Source organism: Tamandua tetradactyla, chromosome 12, assembly GCF_023851605.1.
Source record: "Tamandua tetradactyla isolate mTamTet1 chromosome 12, mTamTet1.pri, whole genome shotgun sequence".
NCBI classification, from domain to species: domain Eukaryota; kingdom Metazoa; phylum Chordata; class Mammalia; order Pilosa; family Myrmecophagidae; genus Tamandua; species Tamandua tetradactyla.
The window spans coordinates 67089178-67115390 of record NC_135338.1 but is presented as its reverse complement, the minus strand read 5'-3'; the positions used below and the strand labels follow the sequence as shown (position 1 = coordinate 67115390).

The window sequence follows — 26213 nt, the reverse complement described above, 5'->3', positions numbered from 1 at the left end:
AGTGCAGGAGGTGAGGGGTGGGGAGGAGAGGGAGTTGAGTACAGAAGCAGGTTGGTAAAGAACATGGATAAGGAAGTGGACTTAAAGAAACATTGTGAATTTTATGGGATATTATAACAGTTAGCAGAAAAAGAGTTCCACGGTTGAACAACTCTGAGAAATGCTGGGTCAAATAAAGTTGAACAAATAGTTCATTGCAGGACGTCTCAGAGCATTTAAAAAACTCACAGGCCTTGTCAATCTTCAAGAAAAATGGCCAAATTCATTTGGCCACAGAATTTTGAACACTTGTATCTGGGATATGTCAATCATAACTTGGAATATGCTGCTTTAAAGTACTGTCTTAAAAAGCACAATAAAATCTGTACCATCCCATCCCTCCACAATGGGGAAAAAAACAGCTCAGCTAATAATAATTTTTTATTTCATTACTACTAGTACTCTTCTTTCAGGAATGGTGACAATGGGGATGATGTTACATCCTTTCCTTAGTTGACCCACATAGCCTGAGGTAGTTGAATAGCAATGTCTGAGCTTCAAACACCTGGGAATGACGAGACCTCACTCTGGGCCCCTTTCTGCTGGCCGGACACTTTGGTATGTCCCATCCTCACTGGGGTCTTGGGTTCCCTCACCTCTAAACTAAAGGGGTTAAACAGATTTCTGAGGACCTCCCCAGTTCTGTTTATCACAGACTCCGCACATCATGTTACCAGTTATATTTTTGTAAAGCGTCCTCCCCACACCATTCTATGGAGTGAAGGAAAACTTTACTTTGAAAGGCTGACTCAGTGCCAGTTTCCAAGTCTATCACTCTTCCACCTGCCTTCTCCAGTGCCAACACCCTAGGTAAATGAGGGTGGGTCTATAACCAGTCACCCAAAGGCTGCACCCTCCCAATGTCTCATCCCTGGCAGTCAAGGAAGCAGAAGCTTCTATCATCAGGAGAGGAAGAGCAGCTCTGATCAAGAAAAGGAACTTGGAGGCTTCCAAGCTGCTTCTCCCCACACAATTGTGTGCCAAGAGGAAAAAACTCAGTCCAGGATGAGGTGGAGAAGAATTGCAGCCAGCCAGTTCTCTTCTTCCCACACAGGATTCCCCATCAGATGCTGCTGTTTACAGGACCGCAGCTGCTTCCTGTTCTGCCATATCCTGGGGCTGCCTGATAGACAGTCTTGCTTGAATGCAGAAGTTATGTCTACCACAGTTTGCACAATAATTTCTGGGTCTAGAGATGTGGTTTGAGACTTTCAAGTAGATACTAACACAAGGCAGAACTTAGTTCAACTAGCGCGCCCAGTGGCAGGCTTTCTGCATCACTGAACAGCTGACACCTTGACTGTCAGATAGTAGCAGATATTTTATTTCTGATTCTGACAAGGGGAAAACAAAAAAGGTAAATTTTCCCATACACAAAAAAGGTACCTAGAATTTTATTAAAATCTAAACTCCAATATTATACAGCAATTTTATAATTAAAGCAAAAACAGTTACCAGAAGACACTGGAAGGAAAAAAAATGCACATATTCTTTCTTTACTCTGCTACTAGAGACAACTGTTTGTCTTACATAAGAGACAAGGTCTCTGCAAAGGTTCTGTCAAGCTTTAAGCTACAAGAGAAATGCTTAGAATTCTTTGATGTCACAAAGAACAAGCAACCCAAAATTGCCTTGATGGCTCTGACTGGCTAAGTCACCTCCAGACCAAGAAGGAAACAAAACTCTCCTGACAAGGTATAATTACTTAATTTTCACGTTCCCTTTATCTTTGCTCTGACCTTTGGAGGTATTCAAGAGGGAAAAGTGCATGCTGACTCACAGGAAGGTCCCCTCCAAGGACTTCCCCTGCACCTGCAGGAAACTTTGAAGCTGTAATGAACCACATGAAGTACCAGCAGGCTGTATAAATGTACCTGGCGACATTCTGACAGAGCAGAAACATCAGGGCTCATAAACAGCCAGTCAGCACAAGTGAGTTCCTCAGAACTGGTTTTGAGTAGAAATAAAACAAAAGGCACAAGGAGCTCTGGGAGCTGACAGAAGTCCCAGCTTTTCATCATGGAAAGAGAATATCCCTGTGCGCTCAGCTGAATGGCAGAAGGGCTTTTACTTTAAGTAGGAAGATTGTTTCTCGATCATTTGTTTGAAAGATCAGACTAGTTCGTAGGTCGATGCATATTAATTACCCTGCAGGCGACGTCGCGGACGCTTCTCTCCCTGACACGGAGGAATCTCTCTAAGGGTCCGCTCCCGTCCCCTCTCCCAGAAGCGCCCAGTCGGAAGGATTACATCCCAATTGCTAGAAGACCCACCTCGGACCCGGCTACAGAGCCCCGCCCCCTTGCTGTTCCACCTGCTGCTAGTCCTGCCCATCAGGCGCCACGATAGGCCTGCTCTCAGAGCCCGCTTTCTCATTGGATAGATAGCCCGTCCCTCCTACGCCACGTCTCAGGGCTCCAGCAAAAGAGGCCTAGGCGGCGGCCCTTGACCCTAAACAGAGTTGTGAGTTAGAAACTCTACCTGAAAGGGGTTTACGTCCACTGGGTCCGCGAATGGGTTGGTGTCGAAGGCTGACATGGCGTTCGAGGGCCGACGGGCGAGCTCCGCGAGCGCTGCTACCTCCCGGCACCCAGAGCCAGCGGCGCTTTCCTTGCAGACCCTCCACTTCCGCGAGCGAGGCAGCTGTTCTGGCGCAGGCGCGGCGCCTTCCCTGAGAGGTGTGGTCTTGTGGCGTCACAGAGGTCCGCTCCACCCCACTGCCCAACCCACTACAGAGGAGCCACCGGCTGTGGGCTCCTGGGCGCTTTTCACCTTCCATAGCTCTTTCCCTCTGCCTGTGCTTCGGAGGTCGGGGCGGCGCTGAGGCATCGGGGAGCCTGAAGCGGGGCCGGAGCCTTTCCCAACTGCCTGTCGGTCTGATAGCTTCAAACTTTGTGTTTCTAAAGTAGACTCCCTAAAGTGGAGCAGGAAGCTTCACTTTCCTGTTGGTCAAGGTCGAGAAACTTGCACTGGTCACTCGCAGAGGACTGGAGTGTGACCCTACTTCGGCCGGAGTGGGGATTGGAGTTCCTGACCCCAGAGAGGCCTTCGCAGAACAAGGAGGGTTCCTCGGAAGCTCCAGACTCTGAGACAGAAGCACGGGAACCGTGCAGCGATCCCCAACACGAGCAGAGCCTCGCTTCTTTTAGGGCTTGCCCGCTGGTATCAGAAAGTTTCCCCGTTTATGGAAAATGATACCTGGGCCTAGATAAATTTAGGGCCAGAGCTGGTGTTTGAACTGGGCCATCAAATATGTATTAAGCGAATGAGCCAATGAAGCAAAAGAGCTCTCAGCCTTGGGGGAAGTGGCTGATTCACTCCCCACAAACTCACATTTATTCATATATCTCTGGCTTTATTCATCTTTGCTGCGACGAATCCAGCCATTGTTATATCTTACTTGGACTAGTTAGTACAGAGCGGCTAATTAGTCTCCCTTCTATCACTTTACATAGTCTGTTTTGTTTTGTTTTATTGTGCTAATGTATATACAACATAATATTTCTGATCAGTCTGCCATTTTTCATGTTGTAACCAGAGATCTGTTTAAAGGGGACAAAATTGTCATGGAACTTTCTGTTTAGAATCCTTCAATTACTTTCTATAAAGGCCCAAGTTCTTAATATGGCTGCAAGTTTCTGCAGGATCTTCCCCCACCCGTCTCTCCTTCCCACCCCTCTTGTCCACATACCTGCATAACAGCATCCCTGATGACTTTTCAGTCCCTCCAACCAACGTCTCATGTTTGCTCTTGCTTCAGGACCTTTGCACATGCTGTTCCCTCTACCTGGTGTACTCTTAAACTATGCCTCCCGTCTTCCCTAGTTAATTGCTTCCTACTTATCTTTTGCATCCAAGCACAGCTGTCTCTTCCCAGGGGCAGCTTCTCCTTACTCCCTAGGTTAGATGAGGTTCCCAGTCATAAGCTCTCATATATTACCCTGTACTTTTCCTCCATCATGCCTATTGCAGATTGTAATTGGGCACTTGTATAGGTCGTTATTTGTTTCTCTCTCCCCCACTAGAATGCAAGCTTTATGAGGACAATGATTGGGTCTATTTTGCTCTCCATTATATTTTTGGTATTCACATAGTATCAAGCACACAATAGGCATTTAGTAAATATTTATCACTTCCCCCATTTAGTTCTGTTACTTTCCTCTCTTCATTCTAAGTCCCGGTTATCCTTTAGGGTTCAATTCAACTTTTCTCCAGGAAATGTCCCTAAGTAGAGGGGTAGAAGGGATTATGTATGTGTTCCCTTAAAAATTCCTTATCCCCAAGCCCCCACAGCCACCCTTCTAAGGGCAGCATACGGAGATCTCTGCTGCCAGAAGCCTGAGAAGAGAATAGACAGGTACATGTGACATGAGTTTGTCCTGCCTCCTCATTGTTCTAGCCTAGTCTAGTGCTAGGCTGGTGAATAAAGAATGGTGCTTAACTGTCACCAACGTGGAGCTTACCCAGCCACCTGTCTCTGAAGATCCCCTAGGGTTTGTCCACTTCCCTGTGACAGAGGCACCATTCATGTATTTATTCATTCATTCAGGAGAGAGGTATTGCAGACTGGAGATCTATGCCGGTGAGCCAGTTCCTTCTCTTCTCTGAGACTCCTTTTTCTCATCTCCATAATTGAGCTAATACCAGTTACCTATCTCATGGAAATGTCTTGAGAATGAAGTGAGAGGATTCTTGAAAAGTGCTTAGCATAGTATCCTGTTCATAACAAAGAAATGTCAGCTGCCGTTCTAGCTTGAGCTCTCAGCCAGGCATTGGTAGAAATATGAAGCTGAGTTAGACATAGGGTCTAAAAGTCTAGTGAAAGCAGATAATTACCAGATAATAAAATGTGATCAGTTCTATTTGAAAGAGAACAGCAAGAGGTGAAATGGAAAGATTCTAGGTTCTCCAAATACTCTAGTTTCCTTAAAATTATTCCTGTTTGGGCCAAAGGTGGGTGGGACGGACAGGGGGCGTGGTCAGTCTGTTCTTCTGTCAATCCGAGTTTTTTCCTCCCTTTGTGGGGATACCATGTGGAAATGATCCTAGCTCTGACTTCAATCGTAATCGTGGTAAGGGAGCTCTGAGTTCATCCTTCTCCCCAAAATTTCTATGGCCAGGAAAGTGGGGATAATGAGAAGGAGAGATATTCCAAGGTATTGTTATCAAGTTTAGTTTCCCTAGGTTTTTGGCTATACCGTAAGAAAGAATTCAGAGGCACAGCACAAATAGGGCAAGTAGGTAAGAAATTTATTAACTACATGTACACATGCAGACAAAGGAGCATGCAGGCACTCTTGCAAGTAAAGAACAATTATAGATTAGCTCTACCTATTCCCCTTCCCCCTTCCTTGTTCAGGGCTCTTTCTTCAACCCTCTGTAGAAGGTGGGGGGTTGTTTGGCTTTCTTCTATCCCATTCAGGTAGGGGTCGTTTCAGAAGGGTTGGCTGCTGCCAGGTGTTTCCCATAAGTGGGTAGCTCTTGGGTAGGGGTCTGTGCCAGACATAGGGCCTGCTGACTTTGATCGACACTCCTTATCCTTATTCAAGGGCTTTTTCACAGTTTTGTCTCCCCTCTTCTTGTTCAAGCCTGACTCAGTAAAAGATACGTTGTCCGCGTTGTCTGAGTGATTCTTGTGTTTCCCATTTTGTTATCCTTTAGTGTATGGTGAAGCTTCTTCTGAAATGCAGGTTGATTTATCTGTGCCAGGGAGCTCTAGGGGAGGTTAATGTATGTACCTGGTGGAACGTTAGAGAAAACTCAGGGCATGTATGGTAGAGGCTGTGGGAATCAGTATATGTGTGGGGTGGAGTGGGATGGGGTAGGGTGGGGAACCAAGTCAGGACCTCAGTCCCTCATTCTAGGTTCCCTGGAGCTTTGGCTCCTGTGCTTCTGCACCCCTCCAGCTGGCTGCCCTCCTCCTAGGCAGTTGTCTAAGACGGTCCAGATGTCTCTACAGGATATAGCAAAATTACTCCATAGCCAAGGCCAGCATCAGTCTTCCTCATCCCCAGGGCTCCTGGTGACTCTTCCTGATTTCTATGTGCTACCTGTGAACAGCTCAGCCTGAAAGGCTAGGATTATGAGCTCCTGTAGCACACGTTTGCAGGGAAGGGAGGATCAAGACTCTGCCTGCCTGATGGCCATTCCACACTGTTCCATCCAACCTTCAAACAAGCCTGTAAGGCAGGCCTCAATATCCTCATTTTACAGAAGAAGAAACCTAAACTTAGGGAGGTTAAGGGTTTTGCATGTGACATTTGCAATCACCCATCAAGCATTGTAAATTCCTTCTTAGATCACAGGAGTCCTTTGCTCTAACCTTCTAATAATTGAGATTCTCAGAATACCCCAAGTCCTTACTGAAGCTGGACACCCCCAGGAATTCTCAGGAGAAATCGAGACCTCAACCAAGGTCTGGCGCTGTAAGGGTTCTAGACTCAGTCTCAAGAAAGACTTCAAGGACTAGTCAGTGTGTACAGCCAAAGAGTTTAATAAGCATGATGCTGTAAAGCTGTGGGAATTCTTGGAGAAGTCTAGATCCCCGATCAGGGGCTGATGCTGTGAAGGTTCTTGACTCAGCTGCAGGCAACTCAGCTGCAGGAAAGAACTCCAGCGCTAGTCAGTGCACAGCTAAAACTTTAATATTAATATGTATGAAAGTACACACTCGAAGGGAGTGAGCACTAGCATTTTCCAAAGGAGGAAAAGCAGTCTGATGACGTGATCCTTGCATTATAAGGGCTTGGAGAGGCCCTTCCCCCTGTGACCATAGTAATAAGGGATTAATGAGCTGCACTTTTTCATTGGTTCTTTACAGGTGCTGACCTGAATGTGGGCTAGGTGTGTGGGGGTTAAGTGTACACACCAAAAGTAACTTGTGGGGTTTAGGATCACTTCCCCCTCCCTTCTTCCCTATCTAACCTGCCTCATTTACTATATATAGCTTACCAAGCTCTGCCCACTTCCTTTGCTCTCTGACCTCCTCATTCAACTCTCTTCCTTCTCATTCTACTCCAGGCACACAGGCCTCTTTGCTACTTTTTCCTTGAACCTGACAAGCACATTTCCATGTTCCCACCTGAGGGTTTTTGCCCTAGGTCTTTCCTCATGCCTCACTTCCAAGCCTGCTTAAATCTCACCTTCTCATTGAGGCTTACACAGACCACCTTTTTAATTCTGCAAACTGCCTTCTACGACCAGACTCTCTTTTTACAGCTCTTACTTTCAACATACTATGATTTACTTATTTATCATACTTCTTTATATGTCTTCCCTCACCAAAATATAAGCTCCACAAAGGCAGAGGGATTATCTTGTTTCCTGATCTCCAGCTCTTAGAACAATGCTGGTATTTAGTAGGTGCTCGATAAACGTGTTTGGCAAAGGAAGGAAGGAATAAATACTGAGATCCACGCTTGCGGGCCGCAATCCCGGGTGGCGGAGGGTGCGAAGGGCACCTGGCGAGGAGGCGCTCAAGGGACTACATTTCCCATGAATCTCTGGGTGAAGAGGGCCGCGGGTGCTGCCGGGAAGGTTGTACGTGTGGTTAGCCCCATTCGTGGCCGCGAGGATGGCGGCTCAACGAGGTGAGGTGACCGCTGAGGCGCCGGCGAGATTGGGGTTGGATCCCGTCCTGGAAACTCTTCCCGGCCTCGTCTGCCGGTTCGATCATACCCCTCCGCCGGAAAGGATGGGAGCTGGGCATGGGAGGAGGCACTTGCCACCGGATGGAGCAGTTAGTGCTGTCCTTGAGGGAAGGTCTTGAGGATAGGGGACTTCTCTCTCCTTGGCCGCGAGTGGGTCACTTAGAGAAGGCGTGTGGTGGTATGGGCATCTCCCGCTTCCTCCCCTTCACCTCAAGGCAGCTATCTGCTTCACGTCAGCAAAAGATTCTTAGTGCCTGTTTTACAGATGGGAATACTGAGGCCTGCAGAGGAGAAGAGTCTCAACCATCAACCTACGAGGCCCTTCTTTGACTCTGTCTCCCGGTCAAAAGCTCAGCTCCTGCCCGATTTCCCCGGGACGGTTGGGGTCGGGACTGAGGAGTGGATTGAAGCTATCCTCTGTCTGTGTTCCTAGTATTCCCACTTTCCTGTATGGTGCAGCAGTATACCTGGGGGAAGATGGGTTCCAAGAGCGAAGTGGCCCAGCTGCTGGCCAGCAGCGACCCACAGTTTCGGATCTCTGAGGATAAACCATATGCAGAGGTGAGACGGGGGCAGTATTTCGACCCACCCCATCCCACAGGAGATACCTAGAGACCCCTCCACTCAAAGGACCAGGGGTACCCCAGGGATCCGTACACTTAAAGGACTAAGGACCTCTGGCAAATCATATGGGGCAGCTGGGAGGGGTGGGGCAACAAGGAGGTCAGAGGCCTTCTTTGCTCTTCAGATCAGTGCAGGCTGATAGACCCAGATGTTGGAGTTCCAGCACCATCCTTCCTCCAAGAACTCTTAGCACTTACTGAATTTTAATTTAGCCTTGGGGAACACTCTACTAACTGGAGTTTTTATTTTGACTAATTTTTGCACTTTTTCCCTCCTGTTCATATAGTAGAAGAAAGCCAAAGTATAGGAAGGCCTCTGCCTCTGAGACTAGAATAAATGAGTGTTAAGTACTCACAGAGTCATTTGAGAGTCACAGCTCTTCAGTGATCTTGATATTGCAGGTGTCATTCTCCTCATTGGACAGACAGAAGAAACAGACCCTAAGAAGGGAAGTAACTAGCCCAAGGCCCTACAGCTGGTTAGAGGCAAAACCTGAACTAGAACCTAAATCTCCTGACTCCTTGCAGTTCTAGGATCTGTCTGCTGCCTCCCTGTAAGTTCGTGGTGGTGTGAGGATGTTGCAGACTCAGCTGCCCTGGTGCACAGTACGGGATTGGGGTAGGCAGGCTATTGGTGCCAGGTTCTTCCTCCTTACCTCCCAAGTTTCTTGTCTTTCCAGTTATGGATGGGAACCCACCGCAGGGGAGATGCTAAGATCCTTGACAACCGCATCCCACAGAAGACACTAGGCCAGTGGATTGCTGAGAACCAGGACTGCTTGGGGTCAAAGGTCAAGGATATCTTTAATGGCCAGCTGCCCTTCCTCTTCAAAGTGCTCTCAGTTGAAACGGCCCTGTCCATCCAGGCACACCCTAACAAGGTACAGGGTCAGCAGGTGCAGAGGTCAGAGTAGAGAAGGGCTTATGTCAAGGCCCACCCATGACATTCACTGCTGCTTTTACCCCACCCATGTCAGGCTCCAGCCCAAAGCTAAATCAAGGCTTGACAACTTCTAATTTAGCTCTGCAAGGCCAGATGTGGGTGACATACCGGACAGCTAGGTCTAAGTAGACAGCTGACCAGCCTATTTCAGGAGAGCTTTTCCAAGCCCATTCCTGGACAACTTCTTCCTGGGCACCCCTAACCCCACCCATTTCTGTTTATATCTGCGAACTTCCCACCTGGGTCTCTGGGAGAGTTCACCCTACAGGGCATGGCAGGTTCTCTGGTTGTTGCCTCAGCCCCACCCCATGAAGAGTGCCAGCACAAATCCCTGAGTCACAGCCTGAACAGTCATTTGTCCAAACCTCTCATACTAGATGTGTAAAGTAAGACCCAGAGAGAGGAGGGATCTGCCCAAAGTTACATGGCATGGTTTGTGTCTTGTCAGAGCTTGGTCTGGTGTCTGGGTTTCCTGATTTGCAAGCCAGGTCTCTTAAAATCTGCCCCAGCTCTCCCTCATGCTTGGCCCCTGTGCCTACGTCTGCATCGTGGGCTTGTTGCCAGGGGCAGGAAGTCACTATTATCTGGAAACAGGAGGGTAGAGAACAGGGGTTGGGTGGGACTGCTGTTTCTGTTAGCTGATGGCTGTGCCCTGGCCATCCTCCTCATCCCTTGGCCACCCCACAGGAGTTAGCAGAGAAGCTGCATCACCAAGCTCCAGAGCACTACCCTGATGTCAACCACAAGCCAGAGATGGCCATTGCCCTCACCTCCTTCCAGGGCTTGTGCGGCTTCCGGCCAGTTGAGGAGATTGTAGCCTTTCTGAAGGGTAAGGTTCGGCAAAATGCCAAGTGCATGTGTACTAGGCCTAAGATGCCTGTGGAACCTGGGCCAGAACAGGAATAATGGCAGAGAACAGAGGCTGAATGTCACAGGAAATGAGGGGCTGGTTGGCCTCATAAAGCAGTTCTTGGAATCAGCAGGCTAGGCCTATGGGAGCAGACTCAGGTGTGGTCACCTAGGGCTGGTAGTGTTTGGTGGGTTTTCACTGCAGTTTCCTTAGCACTGTCTGGCTCCTTGATCAGGGATGGAAGTCCCCATTTCTGTCACTTCCATCTTGACTTTCCTGACATGGACCCTGGGCTGGCCTTCCTGCAGAGATACCTGAGTTCCGGTTTCTGATTGGAGAAAATGCAGCAACACAGCTGAAGCATAGCATAGGCAGCAACTTGCACATCGTGTCCTCTGCTCTGAAGTCCTGTTTCTCCCACCTGATGAAGAGTGAGAAGAAGGTGGTGGTAGAGCAGCTCAACCTGTTGGTAAAGCGGATCTCCCAGGAAGGTGGGCATGTTTGTAGTTCTAGGTGGTTGCGGTTTCCTAATGTGGGCTCCCTTGTGCAGATAGTAAGTAGGCTATGGGAACAGGGTTCTTAACTCTTTTGCCCAAGTAGAACACTAAAATGGGCCCAACTTAGATAGTGTGTTGGTGACTTAGCATTTCTTTCCAAGTCTTTGTGGAGCAAGGTCTTAGATTGAGTGGCATTTCCTAACTGGTCATCTTCTCTGGATGGTTGGGGGCAGACAGGCCTAGAAAACTCTTAAGATGTCCTTCAGCTGCTCACTTGGATGGACTTGCATTTGAGGACTAGAGAACCGGAAGTGAAAAGGGGGATCTTCCCTCTCTTCCAAAAGCCTGAAACTCAGAGCTCTCAATCATTAGATCTTTCCTTAAATACCTACTATGTACCCACCCTTGTGCTAACTAAGTAGAGCTCAAGAAGTGACTGTGATAGGTGTGGTCGTGTCACCTTCGGGCCGGGGAGTCAATGCAAGCTGTGAAAAACACAAGCAGAACGGACCGTCAGTTGTGAGATAATGTGGCACATGGGGTGCAATCTCAACTCCTTACCCTGGCAGCTCTACCCCTTTCTCCAGGTGGCCCCAGAACTCTCTTCTGGTTCCATCTCTACATGTTTCCCCCATCACCTTTGAGCCCAATGAACTGGTCATTTTACCAAGCATATGCTTGATGTTTATTTTCTTATTTTTAAAAAAATTTTTATTGAGATATCCTCACACACCATATAGTCCAGCCAAAGTATACAATCAATGGCTCATAATATCATCACATAGTTGTGTTTTCATCACTATGATCATTTTTTTAATTATTTTTTTAAATTAATTAAAAAAAGAATTAACAAAACAATTAGAAATCATTCCATTCTACATGTACAATCAGTAATTCTTAATAACATCACATAGTTGCATATTCATCATTTCTTAGTACATTTGCATCGATTTAGAAAAAGAAATAAAAAGACAACAGAATAAGAATTAAAACAATAATAGAGAAAAAAAAAAAACCTATACCTCACATGCAGCTTCATTCAGTGTTTTAACATAATTGCATTACAATTGGGTAGTATTGTGCTGTCCATTTCTGAGTTTTTATATCCAGTCCCGTTGTACAGTCTGTATCCCTTCAGCTCCAATTACCCCTTCTCTTTTTTTTTTTTTTAATTAACGGAAAAAAAGAAATTAACCCAACATTTAGAAATCATACCATTCTACATATGCAATCAGTAATTTTTAACATCATCACATAGATGCATGATCATCATTTCTTAGTACATTTGCATCGGTTTAGAAGAACTAGCAACATAACCGAAAAAGATATAGAATGTTAATATAGAGAAAAAAATAAAAGTAATAATAGTAAAATCAAAACAAAACAAAACAAAACAAAACAAAAACCTATAGCTCAGATGCAGCTTCATTCAGTGTTTTAACATGATTATTTTACAATTAGGTATTATTGTGCTGTCCATTTTTGAGTTTTTGAATCTAGTCCTGTTACACCGTCTGTATCCCTTCAACTCCAATTGCCCATTATCTTACCCTGTTTCTACCTCCTGCTGGACTCTGTTACCAATGACATATTCCAAATTTATTCTCGAATGTCTGTTCACATCAGTGGGACCATACAGTATTTGTCCTTTATTTTTTGGCTAGACTCACTCAGCATAATGTTCTCTAGGTCCATCCATGTTATTACATGCTTCATAAGTTTATCCTGTCTTAAAGCTGCATAGTATTCCATCGTATGTATATACCACAGTTTGTTTAGCCACTCTTCTGTTGATGGAGATTTCGGCTGTTTCCATCTCCTTGCAATTGTAAATAACGCTGCTATAAACATTGGTGTGCAAATGTCCGTTTGTGTCTTTGCCCTTAAGTCCTTTGAGTAGATTCCCAGCAATGGTATTGCTGGGTCGTATGGAATTCTATATTCAGCTTTTTGAGGAACCGCCAAACTGCCTTCCACAGTGGTACTATGATCATTTTTATGACATTTTCTGGAGCATCACTCCAGAAAAATAAAGAGAAAAAAGAAAAGCTCTATATTACATCCCATATCCCTTACCCCTCTCTCTCATTGACCACTAGAATTGCAATCTATCCATTTCTTTTTACCCCTTATCACCCCCCTATTATTTATTTATGTATTTTGTCCTTATTTTTTACTCATCTGTCTATGGCCTGGATAAAGGGAGTGTCAGCTGCAAGATTTTCACAATCACAGGGTCACACTATAAAAGCTATATAATTGTCTTCAAGAATCAAGGCTACTATGTTGATTATGAAAACCTTGTGTCTGATGCTCCTTTTATCTACCTTATTGATAGATGAGTAAAACATGTGGACTAAAAATAAATAAATAATAGGGGGAACAAATGTTAAATTTAGTAGATTGAAATGCTGGTGATCAGTGAGGGGTAGGGGTAGGGGGTATGGTATGTACAATTATTTTTCTTTTTTTCTTTCTTTTGCTGGATTGATGCAAAATGTTCTGAGAGGTGATCATGGTGATGAATATCACAACTATGTGATGATATTATGAGTTATTGTTTATATACCAAGAATGGAATGATCATATGGTAAGACTGTTCATGTTTGTGTATTATGTTTAAAAAAATAAAAATATTTAAAAAATAAAGACTTAAAAAAAAAAAAGAATCAAGGCTACTGCAACACAGTTCAAGTACCTGTGTTCTAGTTACTTCCCTCTAGCCACTGCAATACACCATAAGCCAAAAAGGGATACATTATATAATAATGTATATATTATAATGTATATAATAATGTATATAAATAACATATAATGTATTATAATATATATAAATAACCTCCAGAATAACCTCTCAACTCTGAAATCTCTCAGCCACTGAAACTTTATTTTGTCTCATTTCTTTCTCCTCCCTTTTGGTCAAGAAGGCTTTCTCACTCCATGATGTTGAGTCCTGGCTCATCCCTGGGAGTCAGGTCCCATGTAGTGGGGAGGGCAGTGAGTTTACCTGCCAAGTTGACTTAAGGGTGAGGCCATATCTGAGCAACAAAAGAAGTTCTCTGGGGGTAACTCTTAGGCATAATTATAAGTAGGCTTAGCTTCTCCTTTGCAGAAATAAGTTTCATAGGGGTAAGCCCCAAGATCAAGGGTTCAGCCTATTAAATTGGTTGTCCCCAATGCTTGTGAAAACATCAGGATGGGGAAGTTGAATATTTCCTCCTTTCTCCCCAGTCCCTCCAGGGGGCTTTGCAAATACTTTTTTATTCTCTATGCCCAAATTACTCCGGGATATATCGGGGCATCACACTAAGTGTGCAAACCAAAAGATTTTACTCCCTAAGCTTCCATGTAATTATGTGTTTGAATAAACTGACTATACAAATTAAATTAGATATTATGCTACCAAAAATAGAAATTTTGCACCAAATAAAATGTCTTCCTTTGGTCTCACACAGAAATTAAAGTTTTGAAATATAGGCCATATCATCCTTTACCTAGCATTCTGATTTACCTTAGTCCTATCTAGATCACCTTCATTCATATCTCCAGTCGAAGTCTGATAATTTTTTCAGCTTTTTAAACAGTTATATATGGGATAATGCTGACTTTCATAACTTCAGGGGTCTAACATTGAGTCTCAGGTGTCACAAATACCCGAAGTTCCAGGTATCAGCCAGGTTATAAACAAATATTTCAGCATCTCAGAATTTAGAAATAAAAGTTATAACTCTGGAAGAGATGTGACTGCTGTAAGAGCTTACAATCTAGGACCCTTTACAATAGGCCCCAACCTGATAACCCATGCTCTTAACTTCAAATCTCTGAATTTGTATATTATAGTTAGTCCGAATGAGTGTGGCATGATAATATATGTCTTTTTGTTTCTGACATTTCACTCAGCATACTGTCCTCAGGATTCATTCACCTAGTTGCATACCTTACAACTTCATTCTTTCTTGTAGCTGCCCAGTAGTCTGCTGTAAGTATACACCACAGTTCCACCTTCCATTCCTCAGTCAATGTACCCTTAGGCCACCTCCATCCATTGCAAATCACACTGCCGCCACAAACACCAGAGGGCAAATATCCATTCTTGTCCCCCTCTTAATTCCTTCAAGTATACACCTAGCAACGGGGTTGCAGGATCAAGTAGCAACCCCACCCCTAGCCTCCTGTGGAGTCACCACACTGCCCTCTGGAGGGGCTGCTCTATTCTACTTCCCTACCAACAGTGAATAGGTACAATCTCTCCATATTTTCTCCAGCACTTGTATCTCTGTTAATTTTTTAACAGTTTTATTCACACATCATACTTGATGTTTATTTTTTTACATTTTTTTCTGCTTGCATGCTTCTACCTTTGGGATTTCTTGCACTTAATGCAGAACAGATTATTTCTGCCTTGAGTTCCCATTATACCCTGTTCATAATCACTTATCATGCTTGGCTCCTATACTTGTTAAAACTGGGGGTTTCTCCAGGCCAGGAATCCAGGCACACTTCTTGATCTTTGCGTGTGTCCCCAGTGCTTAGTATAGAGTGGGCATCAGCAATTCCCTTCATGTCTCTTACACATGCTGCTTTTATTTACAAATACCCTCTCTACTTATCTGTACATTCAGGGTGACCCAGCACATACTCCCCCTTGCTTCTCCGAAGAGCCTTCCCTCACCACTCTAGCCTAGGCTAGACTTCATCCCCCCCTAGTCAGTTTTCTGGATACATTTTGGCTTTGGGCACAGTCTGCCTCATGCAGTCTGGGGTGACCCACCATCCCAGTTTTCCTGGGACTGAGGGATTTCCTGAGAGGTAGGACTTTTAGTGCTAAAACTACAAAAGTCATAGGCTAACCAGGACAGTTGGTCACCCTACATGAAACTCTTTTGGGTTATTTCCCTAACTAGAATTCAAGGTCCAAGGGTAATGGTTCTCATCCAGGGGAGAGTTTGTCCTCCAGGGGACATTTGGCAAGTATTTGGAGACTTTTGGGTTGTCAAAACCTGGATGGGGCAGCACTACTAGTATCTTGTGCGTAGAGGAGGGATGCTGCTAAGTAGCCTACGATGCACAGAATAGTCCCCTCCCCAACAAAAAATTATGCAGCCCACAATGTCAGTGGCGATGAGATGAGAAAGTCTATCCTAGGACAACACCTGAGCCCTTTTAGTGCTGAGTAGAGTCCTGGGCACTTAGCCAGTAAACATGAATAAATGTCATTTGTGTGGGCTGGGATATCAAGGGCTGGACCTCAGAGGGCCTGGAATGTGACTAGAAGGACAGATTCACCTCAATCCTTGGATCTGTGTGGAAAGGCACCCTTCCCTAGGGTCCCTGGCCAAGGGGGACTGAACACCACTGAGTCTTCTAATTAGCACTGGGGTGCTCTGTGACCCTCAGCGGCTGCTGGAAACAAGATGGAGAACATCCATGGAGAGCTTCTGTTGCAGCTGCACCAGCAGTACCCAGGTGATATTGGCTGCTTTGCCATCTACTTCCTGAACCTGCTTACCCTGAAGCCTGGGGAGGCCATGTTTTTGGAGGCCAATGTGCCCCATGCATACCTGAAAGGAGGTGAGCCACATTTTAACAGTAAGCTTCACTCCCATCCCCCTTAGGCCTTGTTTCTGTAACTGGACAAAAGGGGCAAAGAGTAGTCAAGGAGACCTTCTCTAAGGGCCCACACCAACCCTGTGAGGTCATGATATTTGATGTCAAACCCTGCTAATAAATATGGGAACCACATTTGAACCTAGGCTACATTGGATCCAAGGCTGGTGTTTTTTCCCATGCATCACATTGCCTTTGCATGTCCATTCTATTTACCCAGAGATATTTATATTAAAATATGCCCATTGCCACAGAAGGGTATCAGTTTTTTGACTTTGTAATTACTTGCCCCTCTGCATAGGATTCTATGGTATAAGTGGGAGAATACAAAATCTGTGGAGGGTTTAGGCCCTGCCAGGGGTTAACCTGATTCTTCCTGACTATTGTGGGTGAACTGTCACCTATTTTCTTAGCCTCTTCTCCAAGAAAGAATGCAATTCACATAGCATTTTTACCTAACTCTTTAAGGAGTTTATAGAGCTCAGATTAAGAGGCCTAGCCCTGTAGAGCCAAGCTCCAAAGTATTTCATCAGCTTAGCACATGCCAACTGTCTATCCACAGACTGTGTGGAGTGCATGGCGTGTTCAGACAACACAGTGCGTGCTGGCCTGACACCCAAGTTCATCGATGTACCAACCCTGTGTGAAATGCTCAGCTATATCCCCACCCCCAGCACAGACAGGATCTTTCTCCCAAAACCGAGCCAGGAGGACCCATACCTCTTCATCTATGACCCTCCTGTGCCAGACTTCACTGTTATGAAGATTGAGGTGAGTGAGGGGATAGTCAGTGTCCTTTGTGAAGCATGAGGAGGAACCTGGCAAGTGCCACAATGTGGGGAACCCAGGGACTGGCAACACTTTGGGGCTGGGTTTCCTTTTTGTCAAGCTCAAGGGGTGGAGGAATAGCTATAGGGACTGCTCACTCCTCTCTGAGTGAGTGAGAGGAAAGGATACTTTCCTCTTAGTATCCTTGAGCTGACAGACAGAATCTGTGTTTTACCAACCTACCGTTTCTTTCCACCTAGGTCCCTGGCTCCGTTGGGGAATATGAGGTCTTGGCCCTGGACTCTGCTAGCATCCTCCTGATATTGCAGGGATCAGTGACAGCCAGCATACCCACAGCTGAGACAACAATCCCGCTACAGCGTGGCGGGGTCCTCTTCATTGGGGCCAATGAGAATGTCTCTCTAAAGCTTACTGCACCTAAGGATCTGCTGATATTCCGGGCCTGTTGTTTGCTGTAGAAGTCACAAGCTCCCCAACTCTCCTTGCCAGTTGCCCTAAATCCCAGCCAGCCTCACCTTCTCAGGCCCACCCTAAACCTAAATTCTTTAGATATACCTTTGAAAGAGCTGAGAAGAGAATGCTTGTGTTAAGTGAGCTAGAAAGTAGTGACTCTTGATAGCACTTAGGCTAAACCATCCTTGTTTGGGAAGGGCCAATGTGAAGACTAAGGGTTAACTTGTATTCTCTTTCACCATTCTGCAGCTCTGCCCCAACCTACAGCATTAGGCTACCCCTGTCATCTATGGCCAGTATTAGGCCAAAACCAGTAAGCAAGAGGTAAGGAAGGCCATTCATATTTACAAACACAGTTCTGGCTCTGAGACTTCCCATTTCCTCTGTTGCAGAGGAGGAGGGGAAAGGTAGGCCTGTGGACTAGGGTTGCTCATACTAACTCTCCTGCTGGATCAAAGCAATTAAAGATTACTTATGTCAAGGTCATGGGGTGAGGAACAGTCTTTGCATTCTAGTCCCTTTAGTGAGCTGAAAGAACCCTTCCTGGATGTTGTTCAGTTTTTGCTTTATTCCTGCTTCAAACAGCTCCTGTGGGGTGGGCAGGCTGGACTCCAGAGTCCTTTTATTGTGGAGTGGGAGGATGCCAGCTTCAGCCTCAGATGTGGAGCTTGCAGGCAGGCCGTGGGCCCTTTGGTTCTGCACATAGGAAGTTGGGTCTAAGGATATACTAGTCATCAGTGAAACATTCTTCTCTCTTGTGTCTCAGCTGCCCTTAAAACAGGTTGGCAAACTAAGGCCAGCAGGTCAAATCTGAAGATGCCCACTCACTTACATACTTTCTGGCTGCAGTGGCAAAGTTGGGTAGTTGTGCCAGAGAGACCTTTTGGCCTGCAAAGGCAAAACTGCTGCCTATCTGGACCTTTACAGGAAAAGTGTGCTGACCCCTTCTCAAGGGCACAATCGTTGTCCTTTACAGGGATGTAGAGAGATAAGATGATGCAGTTTGCCTTCTGAGGACAAAGCTGTCTATCTTTTCTGAGTTGGCAATAAGTTCCTAGGAGGGTATCTACTCTTTCAGTGCCCACCCTCTAGTGGTGGAACACACCTCTGCAAGAGGCTGCACAAATGCTAATATTGCTGTTCATTCAGGTTTCTGACCTGCAATCTTAGATCCTTTCACCTCAGACTGAGCAAAGACCCACACTATCAACTTTTTCCTGTGAGGTAAGGGTTTTGACTTCCACAGAAGAATCTTTCTGGGCTGCTGCCACAGTAGGCCCCTCTTACAATGGCATTCCAGGAAACCACCTTCCGAAAAGTTATATCCAGTCTGTTGTTGTTTTTGGCCTCCAAATTTTCTTTAGTTGAAAAGAATAAAGACCTGGGAAGAAAGGGTCTGCTAAAGAGAACCCATTCTAAAGAGAAGTGATGTATAAGGGCCTATTTCACCTATGCTCCCGTATGAAGCAGACAGGACATGACTTACATCGGGAACAGCTGCAGAAATGGGGCTGTTGGGGGTGGGCTACACCTGGGGCTTTTAGGCTATTTTTTTCATCTCAGAATTCAGAGAGGGCAATGACTGGGTCCAGGCATTTTATAAAAAGTCTAACTGCAACACAATACACATAGCTGATCTAGCATGATGGCATTTATTCTTTCAGAGCTGTAGAAAACTTTCAGAGCTGTAGAAGGGTAACCCACAGTTATGTGGAGTCCTTTGTAAACTCCATCTGGTGCTACCCTCATCTGTGAAGCAAGCCAGGTATTCTCCCAGGGGACTTGCCTACATAACACCCAGTACCCTGAATTAAGGCAGTTTGGCTTTGGACACACCTTGGTGCCTTTATTGGGATTTTGGCCCATGACTACAGCTGCTTATAACCTGCTTTGCTATACGCTGTCCCCTGTTTCAGGCCCCTGAATGCTTTCTCCACAAAGGAAATGCCTCTTAAATGGGGTCATTCAGCTCCGGAACATCCTCTTTAGGGACAACTACAGCCAAGAATGCTAGTGTTCATTATAGAGGGCCTTGGTCTTGGGGTCCTGCTGCCATCTTCACCCTTAGCAGCCATCAAATACCCCTGCTACTCTCTTCTACCCAAACTCACCCCCATCCCCAGAAATGTGGTTTCACACTTGGCTTCCAAAGCCACTTTCTGGCCGTGCTAGGTTCTTTCTCCCCTACCACATCTGACATATGTGAGCCCTTTCTTTTTCAGCCCTTCTCCACTTTTGCAGAGACCATTAAAGCCTTGTTATAGTCTCCGTGGATGGGTGAAGGGGTTCAGAATGGAGATGTTCTCCCTGTAGGCATTTGCACAAAGTGCTCAGAACGTTGGGCACCTAGGTAGCGCTCATAGAGTCCCATTCCACACCAGAATAACCAGCTACCTCCCCAGTTCCACAGGCCCCAACTTGACTCCCTGCTATGGAGCTGCGAATCAGCAGAGTAAGTCACCTATAGCTCCCTGGAGACCTTGTATTCCCCTCAATCTTCCATAACTTCAGAAAAGCACAAAGATAGCTACTGGTCAAAGCCCTGCTGGGATTACCCTCATTAGGAAGTTGTCTGGCAAATGACAAATAAGGCCTTATCTTTTTATCTGACTTTCTCAGTCTTCCAGTCACCTCCTGCAGAAGAGCAAGAAGAATCACTGTCTCCAGCAGTCACAGACATAAAATGAAACAACAAACTGGCATTTTCCCATGTGGGGTCCAAACCCCAATCCTGACTGCCAAGCCCTTTGGGCTGGAAACCCAGTCTACTCATTCAATCCACACTCCTGGGTGAAGTAAAAATTAAATTCTAGTACCTGTTGCAGCAAGGGATGCTATCTAATGGAGATCACAGGGGAAACATGGCCTGTCCCTAATGTGTTCAGGCTAGGGGCTAAGGCTGCAATGCACCTGGATGCTTATTGTAACGCCCAATCCTGAGCCAGTACCTACTATGAGGCTGTATTCAGAGGAATATGGAAGGCAAAAAAGCAATAGGAATGTCCCATGCTGGGGTGAAGGGAGGCTTCCTGCACTGGCAGGTTGTTCTCCTCAGGCAGGGGCCCCATGAGCTGGCTTAGTCCCCTCTTGGCCATTCTGTCTGAACCTCAGTCTTGGCCAAAGCCCACACTGCTGCCTCCATACACCTCTCACTCATTGCTACTTGTCAAAGTTTAGAAAGCTAAATAGGAAAACACCAGAGTGCTCCCTGCAGCTCCCTCTGCTGTTAACCAGAAAAACTGCAGGCTTCTAAGAACAGCCTCAGAACCTTCCCAGCCTTGAGCTGGAAGACTGGGTGGTGAAATTAGCCAAGACCAAGGTTAAGAATGGCAACTAAGGAAATACAAGTACATAAATATGTGCACGGTGAAGCAGTTTTTGTCTGACTAGGGAAGGACTGGCTAGAATCACTAAATCCACCCATACAGTTGTATCACTCACTTGGTGATGCACCACATGCAGGGATTCTGGAAGCCATGATCTTGCTATGTCATTAAGCAACCTGTTATAATCCCTGCCACAGCCAGACTCACAGTGCAGGGCAAAAGGGCCCTGCTTTATGCCTCCTGAAGGACAAAACCTATCACCCATCTTAGAACCTAGGAGAGGAGGATACCATGTGGAATTTTTTGAACTGGTCCCAGGTGGTTAAATTGTCAATATTCCTAGCTGCAAGCCATAAAGTGCTATTTTCTGCCTCCATAAAACATTAGCCATCACAGAGTGTGCACAAAAGCTTTTTTCCTCCCATAGAGCATGATGACAAATATCAGTCAAGATGTCTGCAAGTATTTTTCTTAGCCAACTTTGTCACCCACTGTCAGAACCAAAATTCCTGTTATCTGTTCTTATTAAAGTGGTTTCTCCACACTGCTTTACCAACAGAGAAAATCTGCAGAATTCCACCTATCACCTTACAGCCCAAATGGGGTCTTATGGCCTGAGAAGCACCAGTAGGAGGTACCTATAGGTCACTGACCTTCCCAGGAGGTTAGTGCCCACAGTGATTCTGGGGCTGAGAGCTGTTCCCACTGCACTGTGACTATGAAGGGCCAATGGGACTCTGCTGACATAATGATGAGCAGGTTTCCTATCCTGGTGAGTCCACCTGAGGTTATGTCTACTGGAGGGTACAGGAAGATGAGTCTCCAGGACAGCACCAGCAGCAGGAGCATGTTGAGGAGGCCATGGGCTTGGGGGGAATGAGGTCCAAATCCTCATCATCTGGAATCTCATCCAGGTGATAGCCATCCTGGAGTAGCTGCCGGCTTACATCCTGATTCACCTGCTAAGAGCAGAAGAGGAGGGAACCATGAGTTTAGCTGCAAAGCAAAAATAACTGCTGCCTTAAAAGCAAATTTCCTTAGCAGGGTTTCCTGTCTATGCTCCACTCCAGGCTAGCCCCACACATCCCTGGAAGAGGAAGTGCCGCCATTTCCTAGGTGTGCCTCACCCAGCAGTAGGGCACCAGGAGCCTCAGTATATACAGGTTGCGCTGTCACTATACCCCTCCAATTAAAAAGCTGCTCCAACTAAAGAATCCTGAGGGATCTGATAAAAATCATTACATTCCAAATTATTGTTGAAAGTTATTGTTCACGCTGTTCCCCCTGGGAACCCAGACTGGTTCCTATTAAGGCTGAAGAATATCGGAACAATGAGGCTAGAGTAGAAGAATATGGGTTGCAAGGGAACAGGGTGGGGAGCAGCTTTGCCTGCACTGCTGGTTAGACATGTTCTCCTTCAAGCATAACTAGGTCCCTCCCTGCAAAGTGGAACCTGTCAGCCTGGCTTCACCAGTTCTACTGAGTAGAAGGAAAATATATGAGACTGAGTATACTGTAAGACTTCCTCTGGATCACAATTTTAACAATCTGAGACATGCAGGCATCAAAGAGGACACAATGTTAAAAACTTCCCCTATTCTTTTTGGCAGAAACTCAAAGCATGGCCCAGAGTTTCCAGGAGAATAAGGAAGAAACAACAGCAGTATATAGTCATGTCCCCAGCAGTTCACCTGTCAAAGGCAGTAAGCTACATGTACTAGCTTTAAATTCCTAGGACACTCAGAATGTTCACTCTGGAAACATGTCCACAAGGCCAGCCCAGGAATGTCTTGGTATATTTCCATAATGGACAACTGAAGGAACAGAATATGTTTGGCCTGGAAGCAAGCTTGGTAGAAAATGGGCAGGAAAGGATAGGAATGCTGACCTCAGATAAAAGACAACCAAAAGAAGGGAGAATAGAGTCATTGTGTAACAGTGGACCAAATCCATGCTGTAGGAGACATTTCAAATCAATAAGGAATGGTTTATCTAAGACCTACCCAAAGAAGGGACTGTGTGTGTGTGTGTTTTGGGGGAGTGGGTGTGGAGTGCAGAAGGAGACTGGGTGGAGGTGGAGTGGAGAAGGAGTTAGTGAGTACCCAATTACAAGAAGGAGTCAAGGAAGCAGAGGCTAGTAAACACTTAGCTGGGATTTCTCAAAAGGATTTCTTTTCTGAATGGTAGCCTGAAGTAAAAGACATTGGTGATCATTTCCAGCCCTGAGGAGCTATGATTTCCTGCACTCTTAACAGCCCTCCTCAGATGCTTATACCTCTGCTGGGATAAGAGGACAGAGAGGAAGATGTGAGAACACATCAGAAGCCTGACTCAATGCTATGGACACAGGAGGCACCAGACAAGCATTTGGCAGTGGTGGCAATGCTGCCTATAACCTGGCCCCACCCAAAATTGTACTCTGAACTTGCCTCTGCAGAGGAATACCCGGAGGAGTATCTGGATTCCTGCTCCCCATCACTAGGAGAAGAAGAAGACAATCAATTCAGGGGAATGACTGTGGAGCACAGCCACATATTCAAGGTGGCAAGCATGCAACTGGGCCTGGGGAATCTGTAGAGCAAAAACCACACACTATAAAACTCAGGCCATGAATCTGTGAATATAAATGGTTCCCTTAATTGGTCTCGGCAGGGACAGGGCCACTGTCATTAACAGCGCACACATAAGAGAGTGGGGTGATTACCCCCCAATGGTGGTATTCCAAATTCAAGGGTAGCATAATCATTTACAAGTTTCCTAACCAAGCCATCCTAGGAAGGGTTAGTGCTCAGAAGAGGACAGCCCTGGGATGTGCATGAAGGGCCTTGGAGGAGACAGGGAACAAGTGAAGGGTACCAAGTGACTTGCAGTACTATCCAAGTCACTCACTGAGAGGTATTTCCAAGAGAAGCACTCACCTATCAGAGTCGAGGGACACCAGGTTTTCATCTGCATTCTGGCTAAGAGCTGTATAGCCCTTGTTAAACTTCACTGACCTGAGGGGACATGGTGAAGGAGAGACCAAGCAGAGGTGAAAGCATGGGCCTTTCATAGGGAAAGCCAGAATTTCCTCATCTACTCCTGACCTACTTTCTATCCCATCACACACTTGCCTTCTACTGGGTCACACAGCCACCACTGCCTGCAGCTCCATGGATCTGGCTATTGCTACTGGGGAAAAACACACTTCGCTTTTTGTACACTCCCTTTTTATGAGTCTGGAAAAGTCACCCCTAGGGACCTTAAGCCCTTTATTAAATCAGAGAACAGAAAAACTGTAGAGTCCTTGGGCAAATCTTTTTACCTCTTTGTTTCAGTGCTAATCTGTAAATGGAAACGCTGGATGAAGTCTTATCCAGATCTGAGAGGTTACTATTCTGTTAAAAAAAATACCGCAAAGGCTGTTCCATCCTCACTCTTGGGAACCCCTGCAGCAATGTTTGTCCCTGAATTAGATTCTCAGACACGGGAATGCTCCCATGCACTGAAATAATCCCCTTACTCCTAAGTCCTTTCCCTGCTGTTGTCATATCCTTAAAGAGAAAGACAAAGTTGTCCTACTCATTTTAATGATAGTGGACTGACTGCCGTTAAGGGAATCACTAGCTGGGCTTTTAAACAGGGGCCTCTGTCTGCTAGCCTGGGGACTAAAGCCTTCTTTGAGTATTGCCGGGCACAGAGGAGGTGGCGCTTGCTGAGACCTTTTCCCTGAAGAATCGGGGCGATTCGGCGAGGCTCCCAGCATGACTTTTCTCCGCAGAATGGCCTTGGCCAGGTCCCGGTGTTTCTCTGGAAGTCAAAGGGCCCGGGTCAGCGAGGTCTTCCCCACTCCGCCGTGCCTCCCGAATGTCGGGAGGCAGCTCTTTCCCAACAGAATTTCAGGGGCGGGAGTGGGCTGCACCTAACCCGTTCCTTCCGGGAGCGAGGCCCAGCGGGGATCCCGGAGCCCGCCCAGGAAACGCGACAGCCCGCCGGAGCAGAGACCCTCCATCCGACCGCACTCACGTAGCTTGGCCTGAATGGAAGGCGCTCGCGTCACCATGTACGGCCCTCGCTTCTCCACCGCTGCGAGGGTCCGTTCCCCCAAACGGGGGACTTCGATGCCGCTTCGTCCAGGAGGCTGCGCCGCAGCTCCTGCTGCGCGGTCCGGGGCTCCGCCGGACCGGGTTCTCGGGGCGGACGCCCGCACCGCGCGCCCGCTAGGCTCCGCGGCTGCCATGGCCTGGCGACGCCCCGCCCCTGACAGCTACTGAGCTGCCCACAGCAGGGAAGCAGACTCTCCTTTAGCAAGTTGGCTGCGCGCAAGCGTGAACCGTCCAGGCCCGGTGCTTTCCGGTCTCGTCTGCTATGGGGTTGATCCAACCGTTCCGCCCTTCGGCAGGACTGGATGGTATCGGTCCCTTCTTTCCCGCACACCGCGGAGTTCGTACTCCGTCTGAGTATGGAGATGTCTAGATTCAGTTCTGTCTCTATTCAAATAAGTATCTATTAAATACTGGTATTTGTGGACTGCCGCGTGTGTGAGCCGGGCCAATGCGAGCCCTCGCACGCGCTTTTTCTCCACTCTCCTCGCAGTCTCCCCTGGGGGACGTCTACCCATAGCAAGAGCTCCTCGATGGACCTACCCGGGGGGAGTTTGGGTTGAACCGAAAACCGCTGGACGAGGAAGAGAGGTATTAGCACCCTTCAGAAATGGAAGCAAGTTTGAGAGGTTCAAGGACCTTGCGGAGGTGACAGCTAGAAGCAATGCCTGGGCCCATCGATCTGACGCCAACATCATGCGGTACCTCAAACCTTAGAGAAGCCTGATTTTCCCCTAGGCCCCATTTTGCACGTTTGTGACAAAGAAGGGCAAAATAGGCCGTGAGAAGAAGGGTGAAAGTGCGCTCTGAGTCTGTGTGTGGCAGAGCAAGAAGCTGTGTCAAGACTGTCAAGACTCTTGACTTCCCTGGCCCCCAAGGGATGTGCTTGCGGCTGGCTGGAAAGAAGCCCTGGACGCCCGTAGGAACTGCCAAATCTCATGAGCTGTCCAGGGCTAATTTATTAACCTCCACAGGGTAGATCAAGTGTGCAACTGAGGGCCACCGAAACGGCTTGGCGGAACTATACCTTGGGCAGGATAGAAAAAGGAAGAATTTAAAGTTGGAGTTTTTGAAAAATCAGGAGCACAAAGTAATCATTTTTATAGATCCCTCTGGTGCATAATCTATCAAGCTGTATTTGACCTCCAGAAACAGCAATTTCAGTGGTTTAACTTAATATTTAATTTTCATAACTTTCCAATGGAGTAGTTATTCCTGTTCTATAAACAAGTCTGAGACGTAATTAAATTCACCAGTTAAATGGTAAACCTGGAATTTGAACACAGGTACCTCCCTCCAAATAAGAGGGTTTTCTCTGGCCAGCTGCTTGTTAAACTGATGGGGACCTAATCAAG

General features: G+C 46.5%; 3 protein-coding genes across 8 annotated transcripts in view; 1 reads left to right on the top strand and 2 right to left on the bottom strand.

The window, feature by feature from the left end:
• Positions 1 to 2716, bottom strand: part of SCAMP2 (secretory carrier membrane protein 2) — a 29340-nt gene extending 26624 nt beyond the window's left edge. Inside the window, exon 1 of one of the 3 annotated variants that reach the window (XM_077123774.1) lies at positions 2521 to 2716. In XM_077123774.1, coding sequence (XP_076979889.1) covers positions 2521 to 2577 — 57 coding nt within the window. In that variant the 5' untranslated portion in view covers positions 2578 to 2716. Of the gene's footprint in view, positions 1 to 2186; positions 2292 to 2520 lie in introns of those variants that run through there. The other 2 variants (XM_077123772.1, XM_077123773.1) reach the window with 2 other exon arrangements.
• On the top strand, positions 1649 to 17936 carry MPI (mannose phosphate isomerase). 3 transcript variants are annotated; one of them, XM_077123770.1, is made up of 8 exons: positions 1649 to 1734; positions 8122 to 8249; positions 8992 to 9192; positions 9942 to 10083; positions 10413 to 10595; positions 15999 to 16172; positions 16771 to 16979; positions 17237 to 17936. In XM_077123770.1, the coding sequence occupies exons 2-8, from the start codon at positions 8139 to 8141 to the stop codon at positions 17453 to 17455; spliced, it is 1239 nt and encodes a 412-aa protein (XP_076979885.1). In that variant the 5' UTR covers positions 1649 to 1734; positions 8122 to 8138; the 3' UTR covers positions 17456 to 17936. The 3 variants fall into 3 exon arrangements, with proteins under 3 accessions (XP_076979885.1, XP_076979883.1, XP_076979884.1); XM_077123768.1 differs by lacking the exon at positions 1649 to 1734 and adding an exon at positions 7530 to 7628; XM_077123769.1 differs by lacking the exon at positions 1649 to 1734 and adding an exon at positions 7593 to 7704.
• Positions 17937 to 19126: 1190 nt separating this feature from the next.
• Positions 19127 to 25078, bottom strand: FAM219B (family with sequence similarity 219 member B). Of its 2 annotated transcripts, none has more exons than XM_077123776.1 (5): positions 24782 to 25078; positions 24478 to 24565; positions 23695 to 23772; positions 23206 to 23254; positions 19127 to 21735 (listed from the first exon to the last, which is right to left on the bottom strand). In XM_077123776.1, the coding sequence occupies exons 1-5, from the start codon at positions 24993 to 24995 to the stop codon at positions 21571 to 21573; spliced, it is 594 nt and encodes a 197-aa protein (XP_076979891.1). In that variant the 5' UTR covers positions 24996 to 25078; the 3' UTR covers positions 19127 to 21570. The 2 variants fall into 2 exon arrangements, with proteins under 2 accessions (XP_076979891.1, XP_076979890.1); XM_077123775.1 differs by having other exon boundaries at positions 19127 to 21738; positions 24782 to 25034.
• Between the last annotated feature and the right edge of the window lie 1135 nt (positions 25079 to 26213).